General features: G+C 42.6%; 1 protein-coding gene across 3 annotated transcripts in view; it reads left to right on the top strand.

Annotated features, from left to right (window-relative positions):
• The window catches only part of cenpi (centromere protein I), a 109,833-nt gene that overhangs the window by 49,238 nt on the left and 48,383 nt on the right, over window positions 1-12,212 (top strand). For all 3 annotated transcript variants that reach the window (XM_085997910.1, XM_085997902.1, XM_085997919.1), the window contains 2 exons: window positions 2,503-2,614; window positions 11,320-11,384. In XM_085997910.1, coding sequence (XP_085854036.1) covers window positions 2,503-2,614; window positions 11,320-11,384 — 177 coding nt within the window. The remainder of the gene's footprint in view (window positions 1-2,502; window positions 2,615-11,319; window positions 11,385-12,212) is intronic.

Here is a 12,212-nt window from a genome sequence, read left to right as displayed (position 1 = left end):
ATTTTTAGTACAGACAGCCTTTCTAGTAACTCCTCTTTATCAATTTTTATCTCATCCAGTATCTCCACTACCTCCTCTTTCACTATGACTTTGACAGCATCTTCTTCCTTGGTAAAGACTGATGTAAAGTACTCATTTAGTACCTCAGTCATGCCCTCTGCTCCATGCGTAGGTCTCCTTTTTGGTCCATAATCAGCCCCACCCCTCCTCTTGCTATCTGTTTATTATTTATATGCCTATAGAAGACTTTTGAATTCCCTTTTATGTTAGCTGCCAATCTATTCTCCTACTCTCTCTTTGCTCCTCTTATTTTCTTTTTCTCTTCCCCTCTGAACTTTCTATATTCAGCCTGATTTTCAACCTGGTATCTGTCATGCGTGCTCTAATTCTGCTTCATCTTTCTCTTTCGTTGTCCAGGTTTTAGTTGCCCTACCTTCCCCCTCGTTGGAAAGTAACTCGACTGTACCCGAACCATCTCTTTAAAGGCAGACCATTGTTCGATTACAGTTTTGCCTGCCAATCTTTGATTTCAATTTACCCAGGCCAGATCTGTTCTCAACCCACTGAAATTTGCCTTCCTCCAATTAAGTATTTTTACGCTAGATTGCCCCCTGTCCTTTTCCATAGCTAATCTGAACCGTATGATACTATGATCACTGTTCCCCAACTGACACTTGCTCCACTTGACTCACCTCATTCCCCAGAACCAGATGCAGCAATGCCTCCTTCCTTGTTGAGCCGGAAGCGTACTGATCAAGAAAGTTCTCCTGAACACACTTCAGAAATTTTTCCCCCTCTCTGCCCTTTACACTATTACTATCCCAGCCTATATTAGGATAATTGAAGTCCCCCATTATCACTACTCTATAGTTCTTGCACCTTTCTGTAATTTCCCTGCAATTTACTCCTCTATATCTTTCCCACTAGTTGGTGGCCTATAGAATACACCTAGTAATGTAATGGCACCTCTATTATTTGTTAATTCTAACCAAATAGATTCTGTCCTTGACCCCTCCAGGACATCCTCTCTCTCCAGCACTGTAACATTCTCCTTAACCAATACTGTCATCCCACCTCCATTCTTTCCTTCCCTATCTTTCCTGAACACCTTGTATCCAGAAATATTTAAAACCCAATCCTGTCCTTTTTTTAAGCCAGATCTCTCTCATCGCCATGACATCATATTCTCATGTGGCTATTTGCGCCTGCAGCTCACCAACCTTATTTACCATAATTTGTGTGTTTGCACACATGCACTGTAAACCTATTTTAGACTTTCTTGTATTCTCTTAGTCTGACCCCACCTAATGCCTTACTATTTTGTACTCTAGTGTCATCTGTCTCTCCCAATCCTTTGTGCGCTTTGTTTCTCCTTTCTGACGCTACATCCTGGTGCCCATCCCCCTGCCAAGTTAGTTTAAACCCTCCCCAACAGCACTAGCAACCCCCCATCCCCCCCCCCCCCCCCCGCCTCTTTCCCCTCCACCCCACCCCCCCCTGCCTGCAAGGATATTGGTTCCAGCTCTGAGGTGAAACCCATCTGGCCTGTACAGGACCCACCTCCCCCAGAACTGGTCCCAATGTCCCAAGAATCTGAAGTCCTCCCTCCTGCCTCATCTCTCTAGCCGCTCATTGATCTGCTATATCCTCCTATTTTGAGACTTACTAGCTCGTGATACTGGGAGTAATCCAGAGATTGTTACCTTTTGAGGTCCTACTTTTTAATCTCTTTCCTTGCTTCCTAAAATTTAACATTGGGTGTCAAAGATATATTCCACGCCCCCCTCCCCCCCCCCCCACTCTCCATCAGGGTGAAACTATTCATATTGACCTCCTCAGGTGGAGCACTGGACTTTCTGGTACTTTCACCAAGAATTAGAAAATCTACCTGAACACTATCATGTTCAAGGTTGAGAGTATTCAACTTTTTGCCCCAGCAGTCTGCCACAGTTATTAGATAACCAGATAGACTTTACAAGTGACATTTTTTGAGGACACCATGGCAGTGAGTAACCTCGACTACTACAGGTGCATATCAAAAAATTGTGGACCTACTCTTAATCAATAAGCAGAAAAAAACGGCCACTCTGGACTGACAACAGATGAAGTTCCTTGCTACTGGCATGTAATTGGAAAAGTTAAACATCATGTTCTTGATGTTTTCAGTTCTTCTGTGAATGGGTGGATGCCAACAAAGTAATTTTCCCAATGCAGATTTCTAGTTGACCATAGTTGGTCAACATGAGGCACAATTTAACTGCATTTAGATTGGTGTAGAGATGTAGCACTCAGAACTTGACTTTCACTTCGCACTTATATTTCTTAGGCCAGAGTTAAAATTTTTAATCCTCCTTTCCCCTCCCCCAACATCATCTGACTCGGCTATTATCAGATTACATTGAGTACTTGTCCTGGATTAGGTTCATAGAACAAGTTGAGGGGGCGTCTGATATGTGTAGTTGGAAATTTGATTTTACGACTTGTGCTGTCATTGTTTTTCAGGAAGGTTTTTCATGCTGTGAGGATTTTGTATTCAAGAGCTTATCTCTTTGGGATAGTTCGTGGTGTAGCACTCAGATCCTTGCCTTGCTCACCAGGATTCCACCAAGCTCTGGTAAGCAGCTGTCATACATTTTTTGTGACGTATTGCTTGTTCATGGTTTATTTTTGCCACCCATTTGTTTTCTTCCTATGTGCAGTACTTGCGCTTATCCAAGTTAAATTTCATCTGCCATTATTCCTCCCAGCTACATGTTTTCTTCAGTTTCACTTTGCAGTTCATGAGCTGTCTCCTCAGATTCAGCTGCCCCTCCAGTTTATCATCTGCAAATTACTCCAATTTACATTGAGTCTCTGAACCCAAGTCATTTGCTGTTTTCCTTCAGCTAATTTCTTATCCATTCCCAAGTTTTACCATGGGGCCCCACGGCTGTGAGCTTAATTTTTTGTTTTTGGAAGTCTAAATACAGCATGTTGTAGGATTTCCTGCAGACTACTTGGAATGTCACTTAAAGTGAAAGAGGTTGGTCAGGTAGGACCTTCCCCATCTGAATTTATGTTTTAGATTATCATACAGGTAATCCTCAAGTTTATCCAAACAAAAGGAAGGCAAATGGCATGTTGGCCTTTATTGCAAGAGGGTTGGAGTATGAGTAAGGAAGTCTTGCTACAATTGTACAGGGCCTTGGTGAGACCATACCTGGAGCACTGTGCACAGTTTTGGTCTCCTTGTCTAAGGAAGGATATACAGGAAACTTTGTGCTATCCGGCAATCTGGAGCCACCGGCAAAAATCAGCAGCTGTTTTTTATTCTTTGTTTTTTTTTGCTTTGTTTGAACAGTCAAGCTGTGCAAGGTCTGTAGCTATAGCAACAGCTTCAGCTACAGAGCTTTAGGGCCACACCCGAGTGTTTAGAAGCTGTTGCTAAGCAACAGTGTTTGTTGTCAAATACGCAGATAAGAATCTCCGTACCTCTCAACATTAACTCTGGAGAGTACGGAAGTTTTGAGGCAACAGCAGCAGCTCGGTCCCGTGGGTGCCGGATAGCACAAAGTTTCCTGTACTTGCCTTGGAGGCGGTGCAATGAAGTTTCACTAGATTGATTCCTGGGATGAGAGGGCTGTCCTATGATGAGAGATTGTGTAGAATGGGCCTATACTCTCTGGAGTTTAGAAAAATGAAAGATGATATTGAAACATACAAGATTCTGAAGGGGGTTAACAGGGTAGATGCTGAGAGGTTGTTTCCCCTGGCTATTGTGTCTAGAACTAGGGGGCATAGTCTCGGGATAAGGGGTAGGCCATTTAAGGCTGAGATGAGGAGGAATTTCTTCACTCAGAGGATTGTGAATCTTTGGAATTCTCTGTCCCAGAGAGCTGTGAATGCTGAGTCTTTGAGTATATTCAAGGCTGAGATAGGTTTTTGGACTCTAGGGGAATCAAGGGATATGGGGATCGAGCGGGAAAGTGGAGTTGAGGTCGATGATCAGCCATGATCTTATTGAATGGCGGAGCAGGCTCGAGAACCGTATGGCCTACTCCTGCTCTTATTTCCACTCCTGATACTTTAATACCGTGCAAAATAATGCAATAAATTAAGAATGTTAGGTCTATAGTTGCTGCATCTGATGTCGCCCTTTTTGAAAATGGGCACCATACAAACTTGTTTTCAATTCAACAAGAGCACCTCTGTTCATTGACTACCTCACAATGAGAGAAATAGATTTTATGTGAGTATTAATTTGTTTTGAGCCTTTGAAGCTTGCCTTGGACTTTCACCTTCTTTATATCTGTCATTAACCAGGGGGGAGAGGAGAAGAATTTTATTTTACGCAGCGAGTTATGATCTGGAATGCACTGCCTGAAAGGGTGGAAGCATATTAAATAGAATGGAATACTGACCTGGAGCTCCAATGAGCAAGTTTGGCTTTCTTGTCACTTTTTTTCTTCTCTCTTTGCTGATGCATTTGCTCCTACCAGTTGGCTGCAGACGGCAGTCCATTTTGATTACACCCAGCCCCTCCCCTCTTCATTTTGGCTTAAGAGTGCAGACACAGGCTGATTCTTTTTCTTCCAAGTTCAATGAACAATACCACCATTTGGAGCTCAGGAGTGCTGCATAACACAAGGATTTTATATTAATTGACGGCAAGACTGGCCATTCACCGAACGTGGTGTTTGTAAACCTTCCCTTCCCTCTTTTCCATCAATGGAGATGCACTGACAGCACAAAGCCAAGAAACTATTATTAGGGCTGTGAAGGCAACAGCACAGAAACAGGCCATTCGTACGAGCCTCCTCCCTACCGTATCAACATATCCTTCTATTCCTTTCTCTCTCGTGTACCTATCCAGCTTCCCCTTAAATGCATCTATGCTATTCGCCTCAACCACTCTATGTAGTAGCGAGTTCCAGATTTTCATCACTCTGTGAGTAAAGAAGTTTCTCCTGAATTCCTTATTGGATTTATTAGTGACTATCTCTTACACTATGGTCCCTAGTTTTGGACTCCCCATAAGTGGAAACATCTCTACGTCTACCCTGTTGCGCCCCTTCATAATTTTAAAGACCTCCATCATGGTCACCTGTCAGTCTTTCCTCTAGAGCCCTCGCCTTTTCAATCTTTCCTGATAGTTGTACCCTCTCGGTTCAGGTATCGTTCTAGTAAATCTTTTTTGCACTTTCTCCAGTGCCTCTATATCCTTTTTATAATATGGAGACTAGAACTGTGCACAGTACTCCAGGCACGGTATGACCAAAGGTCTATACACATTTAACATAACTTCACTGCTTTGGAATGCTATTCCTCTAGAAATGAACCCCAGTGTTTTATTTGTCATTTTATGGCTTTCTTAACCTGCGTTGTTACTTTTAATGATTTGTGAATCTATACCCCTAGATCCCTTTGCACCTCTACCCCATTTAGACTCTTATTTTTCAAGGAGTAGGGAGCCTCCTTATTCCTCCCACCAAAATGCACCACCTCACATTTATCTATATTGAAATTCATTTGTTATTTACATGTCCATTCTGCAGATTTGTTTACGGTAGAATTAATTAAAAGCTTTTAGTTCGTCATGTAAAAGAATTACTTGTCAGAAATTACTGGAATATAAAAGAACTGCATAATAATGCGTTAACACTTCAGAAACGTCACTCAGTTACACTGTCATGCATCAACAAACAATCCAAAAGCCCAAGGTGAGCTGAAAGAGGTATATCTATTTGTGCAATTCGTATTAATTGTAAAGTTTTCAATGTATTAGCCCATCCCTCATAACACTATACCAATGGCTGCACAAGCAGTAGGAGCAGCGGCTTTCCTATGATGCTGACGTCCTGTACGTCCACATAAGTGATTAGAATATTAATCACAATGCAACCAGACAACCAACAAATATAAAGTGCTGTCATTCTTTAGTTCGCAGTATTAAAAAGAACTGAACAAAAACGGGTATCTGTATTTTCAATTTCAATCACTTCCATTAATAAACGTGGTCTTCTTGAACCAGCACACCCACCATGTAACATGTCAGAAATGCAGCACTTATTCACAAGTGCAGAAAAACACTTACACAATTTGCGTCACTGAATTCAAAACAAAAAGCAGGAAAAGCTATGATTTAACAGAAATAAACAGGAGACCCAATCAGACTGACTTGGAAATGTTTACTAATATGGTGATGCAAAGATGTTAATTTATGAATGTCTTTCTCTGAAACATTCTCCACAATATTAATCCCTGCTCATATCACGAAAAGTGTCGCATTATTTTAAGTACTTTGCAGTTAAATAGCAGGAAACAGACTTCATTGTACACACTATTTTTAATCTCCTATTTCAAAATTTATACGAGATCGAAATTGTACATTATCAGTTTAATCAAAGTATTTTCTGTGTCTTTCTGAATAAACAAATAGTGGTTTCTTCTAAAGTAGCTTCCTATTTTTATACATCGTTACATAGCTCTTGTTTCTATTAACACTCCACTAAATGTTTGAGGAAATCTATATTTACAGTATTCCTGGGACTTGTTAGGACTACAGAACGATAGACAAAATAAAATGGTTTGTGTTTTTCCCCTTTTTTGGTTCTCTTCCTAAACATCTTAATATATTTTTTTAAAGTAATATGTAACTCCAACAAATCCTCCCCCTCAACAGCAAGGTTGCATGTTTGTGTAAAGCTACTCACTTCACTTGATCATTCAAAATCAAATATTGAGACATTTCAATTTTAAAGTGTTTTAAGCATTTCAGAGCCTTTTAAAGCATTTGGACTTCCAAGACCTGGTTGAAACTTGTTAGATGAGGGAAAATTGATTTTTGCTTCTGTTTCTTACAAAATTATATTCAAAACTTATGGGGAAAAAAGTGTTTTTAACACTCCATTTTTTGTGTGAAAAGTTCATTAAAAATCTTTAAATTCTTTCAAGTCTCATTGCAGCTTTGATAGAAGTTGCTCCAAGTTTCTTTCCCTCTTCAACACTGTCGTTAATTTCATTTTTTTGTTGTATGTTTAACTCAAATTCCAAATGGAGCTCAAATAAGAATGCGAATAAAGTGGTTAAACTCCCCAATCCGAAGAATCTATTCCTAGCCTTGGCGATGAATTGGGATCAGTTTTGGAGAAGTTATTTCCTCTCTTTCTTTTTTTCTGCTGCCGTTCCCTCCGTCTCTCACAGGCTCTGAGGTACAAACGGGGGCACAAACTCTTTTTCCCCCTTAAAACGTGATTTAAATAACCCTGATAAACTCTTTCAAAAAGGGGACACCTGACAAAATATAACTAGAGCTTACCGCGGGACGTTCAACGTCACTTTCCCATATTTTTTTTCGGCTTTAAACAATTTCCTGGTTTTTTTCCTCATTTTTGTTTTGCCGCGGGCCTAAAAATTGTTTGCTTTAGCCTCCAGTGGGAGACTTTCAGAAGGGAAATAGAGAGAGTACAACGCCAACATGTTCCTGTAAAGGTCAAGGGTGGGACCAACAAGCAAAGGGAACCTTGGATGACAAGGGATATACAAAAATGCATTAGAAATAAAAGGGGGGCTTTTGGCAGTTACTAAAGACGGAAGAAGCCCTAGAGGAGTATAAAAAGTGCAGGGGCATACTTAAAAAAGAAATTAGGAGGGCGAGGAGGGGCCATGAAATAACACTGGCGAGCAAAATAAAGGAAAATCCTAAGATGTTTTATAAGTATATTAAGGGCAAGAGGATAACCAGGGAAAGGGTAGGGCCCATTAGGGACCAAAGTGGCAATCTGTGTGTAGAGCCAGATGATGTAGGCGGGGTTTTAAATGAATTTTTTGCATCTGTGTTCACTATGGAGAAAGACGATGCAGACATAGAAATCGGGCAAGGGGACTGTGACATACTTGAACATATTAGCATCGAGAGGGAGGAGGTGCTAGTGGTTTTAGCAGGCCAAAAAGTGGATAAATCCCCAGGCCCGGACAAGATGTATCCCAGGCTGCTGTGGGAGGCAAAGGAGGAGATTGCAGGGGCTCTGACACAAATTTTCAGAACCTCTCTGGCCACAGGGGATGTACCAGAGGACTGGAGAACAGCTAACGTAGTACCATTATTCAAGAAGGGTAGCCGGGATAAACCAGGGAATTACAGGCCAGTGAGCCTAACATCTGTGGTAGGGAAATTATTGGAAAAAATTCTGAGGGACAAAATTAGTCTCCACTTGGAGAGGCAAGGATTAATCGGGGATAGTCAGCATGGCTTTGTCAAGGGTAAATCATGTCTGACAAATCTGATTGAATTTTTCGAGGGGGTGACTACGGGGGTGGATGAGGGAAATGCTGTGGATGTGGTTTACATGGACTTCAGTAAAGCTTTTGACAAAGTCCCGCATAGGAGACTGGTCAAGAAGGTAAGAGCCCATGGGATCCAGGGTGCCTTGGCGTGTTGGATCCTAAACTGGCTGAGTGGCAGGAGGCAGAGGGTGATGGTCGAAGGTTGCTTTTGTGACTGGAAGCCTGTGTCCAGTGGGGTACCTCAGGGATCGGTGCTGGGTCCCTTGTTGTTTGTGATCTACATAAATGACTTGGGTGAGAATGTAAAAGGTATGATCAGTAAGTTCGCAGATGACACGAAAATTGGTGGGGTGGTAAATTGCGAGGAGGAAAGCCTCAGGCTACAGGACGATATAAACAGGTTGGTCAGATGGGCGGAAAAGTGGCAAATGGAATTTAACCCTGAAAAGTGCGAGGTGATGCATTTTGGATGGACAAATAAGGTAAGGGAATACACAATGAGTGGTAGGACCCTAGGAAGTACAGAGGGTCAGAGGGACCTTGGTGTACATGTACATAGATCCCTGAAGGCAGCGGAACAGGTAGCTAAGGTGGTTAAAAAGGCATATGGGATACTTGCCTTCATTAGCCGAGGCATGGAATATAAGAGCAGGGAGGTTATGATGGAGCTGTACAAAACGCTGGTGAGGCCACAGCTGGAGTACTGTGTGCAGTTCTGGTCGCCTCACTATAGAAAGGATGTGATTGCTTTGGAGAGGGTGCAGAGACGATTCACCAGATGTTACCTGGGATGGAGCGCCTCAGCTATGAAGAGAGGCTGGACAGGCTGGGGTTGTTTTCCTTGGAGCAAAGAAGGCTGAGGGGGGACCTGATTGAGGTGTACAAAATGATGAGGGGCATAGATAGGGTAGATAAAGAGGAACTTTTCCCCTTAGTAGGGGGGTCAATAACAAGGGGGCATAGATTCAGGGTAAGGGGCAGGAGATTTAGAGGGGATTTGAGGAGGAACTTTTTCACCCAGAGGGTGGTTGGAATGTGGAATTCAATGCCTGAAAGGGTGGTAGAGGCAGGAACCCTCACAACATTCAAGAAGCATTTGGATGAGCACTTGAAATGCCATTGCATACAAGGCTATGGACCAAATGCTGGAAAATGGGATTAGACTGGACAGGGATGGATGGGCCGAAGGGCCTCTTTCTGTGCTGTTAAACTCTATGACTCCTTCCAGCTGCCATTGTATATGTGCTGCGCCTCCACCTGTGTTGTTCCAAGGTGCGGTTGCTGCTCAGTTCCCGGGAACGGACTACACATGACTCCACAGAAAAAAGTACTGACAGAATCCTGAGACCATGCTCGCCAGGTCCCAGGGCTCCATATCTTGGCAAATGCGGTTCCAATTTGGATCAGCTCTGGGGTCACAAATGACTGTGTATTGGGCCCCTCCCCCCACTCCAGCTCACTATGCGGCCTTTGAATTTAAGTGTGCGGGACCTTGCAGATCGCTGCGCTGCCGCTCACCCACGCACCTTACAAGGAACAGTGGTCCTAGGATCTAGGGTGGGAGAGAAGTCCCAGGGCCTAGCAAAACTGGGGAGGGGTCTGGCGCTATTGAGGTGCAGCTATTAGCAGCCTTGTGAGGAATTCCAATAAAAGGATCAAAGTTTGATAGTTTATATGGTTTTTCACAATTAAACAATTGACCTTAATGCCCAAAAATGGTTCGAAAAAGAGAGGGTTTTTTTAAAACTGAATTTTTAACTGAAATAAAGAGAGCGGCCTGCCTTGAATGACATAGCAGCGAATTAAAAAGAATGAAATTTCAGACTTACCTTGCAGCTGAGTTTGAATCATTTGAAACAAGCAAACTGAGTAAAAGGAACACTGTCTCTAAATTGTCAGACAGCTTGTCCGACATCCAGTTCTGCATGAGGAGAAATTTCCTTCAACTAAATATTCGGAAGACTGAAGCCTTTGTCTTCATTCCTCGCCACAAACTCCGTTCCCTAACCACTGACTCCATCCCTCTCCCTAGCATCTGTCTGAAGCTGAACCAGACTGTTCGCAAACTTGGTGTCATATTTGACCCTGAAATGAGCTTCCGACCACATCCGCGCCATCACTAAGATCGCCTATTTCCACCTCCTCCGTAACATCACCCAACTCCGCCCCTGCCTCAGCTCATCTGCTGCTCAACCTTCATCCATGCCTTTGTTACCTCTAGACTTGACTATTCCAGTGCACTCCGGCCGGCCTCCCACGTTCTACCCTCCATAAACTTGAGGTCATCCAAAACTCTGCCCGTGTCCTAACTCGCACCAAGTCCCGTTCGCCCATCACTCCTGTGCTCGCTGACCTACATCAGCTCCCGGTTAAGCAACATCCCAATTTCAAAAGTCTCATCATGGGTTTTAAAATCCCTCCATGGCCTCACCCTTCCCTATCTCTGTAATCTCCTCCAGCCCCACAACCCCCGCGAGATATCTGCGCTCCTCTAATTCTGGCCTCTTGAGCATCGCTGAGTTTAATCGCTCAACCGTTGGTGGCCGTGCCTTCAGCTGCCAAGTCCCTCTCTTCTCTCTCTCCTTCTCGCCTTCGCGCGCTCTCTTTCTCCTCTGCAAAGGAATGAGATAACAGATGAGTGCTCGGCACAAGGTTTTTAATTCTATTGATACTGTAGTTCTTTGTAAATTTCTAATCACCACTAAGAAAATGGGGGAGAGGTAAATTTTCTCTTTTTGCTTTAGATGGATTCTTTCATGTACAGTATTTGCTCAATTTTTTAAGATTTTTGTCTGCTTTCTATTTTTGTCACTTTTTTATTTTCTTTTATGCCTTTAATAGTTTAATGCGCCATTCTTCAGACAAGGGCAATGATTAGTTTCTTCCTAGGTTGATGCAAACTGAATACTCGGGTCCCTTTTGTGGTTGCATGTGAAAGCTTCAGTAGTTGTTTCCCTTTAATTTCTGAAAACCTTTTCTTGGCACTAACCTGTCTTTCTTAAAGACTCCTTGTGATTATCAAGATGTTGTTCACACTGTTTTGTGTAATTGCAGATGCGGTTCATCTTTATTTTGATCCATTAATGAAGCTGTTCTTCACTTCCTCGGTTTATTTCAAGGTAAGGAGACTTATGCTTGCTTATTCTCTTTCCCCATCCCCTGAAAAACTGTAATAAAAATGTTATTGTTACCAACAAGGAGAGAGATTTTTAAACCACTACTGCATAAATAGCGCTGCTGTTATTAAAAAAAAAAAAAATTGCTTCAGTTCTTAAGTAAAATCCATTGTGTCATGCAATGCTGTGTTAATTATGCAGCGAAACTGGTTTTAATACTGGTATTAAAAAAACCGTAATGTTGGAGTTGCTGGTGACAGCTGTGAAACACTGCATGAGAATGGCCGAGAATTTGCGGTCAGTGGCCCTGAAGTAAGCTTCGCACAAAGATCTCGTAATCTCTGTGTCGAAATTCAGATTTTCCGACGTTTAATTCAAATCAACATCAATGAGCTGTCTAAGCAGCCAATCAAAACACAGAATTCTCAGACAACGAACAAGGAAGTGGGTCAGCTCTTAAAATTCTAACTTTTTAAAAATCCCAAAGCGCTTCCCAGCTAATTAAGTACTTTTGAAGTGTAGTCACTGTTGTAATGTAGGAAATGTAGCCGCCAATTTATGCACAGCAAGGTCCCGCAAACAGCAATCTGTTTTTAAGTGATGTTGGTTGGGGGATAAGTATTGGCCAGGACACCAGGGAAAACTTCCCCAGCTCGTCTGGAAATAGTTCCAGGGTATCTTTTACGTCCACCTGAGAGGAAAGGCGGGGCCTCGGTTTATCGCCTCATCCGAAAGACGACACATCAGACAGTGCAGCACTCCTTAGGTACTGCATTGGGAGTGTCGGCCTAGATTAGGGCAAAATACATTGAGTAGGATTGAGGGATTTAA

Source organism: Somniosus microcephalus, chromosome 1, assembly GCF_052327205.1.
Source record: "Somniosus microcephalus isolate GS21.2 chromosome 1, FLI_Smic_1.0, whole genome shotgun sequence".
NCBI classification, from domain to species: domain Eukaryota; kingdom Metazoa; phylum Chordata; class Chondrichthyes; order Squaliformes; family Somniosidae; genus Somniosus; species Somniosus microcephalus.
This window is presented reverse-complemented; position numbering and strand designations above follow the sequence as displayed.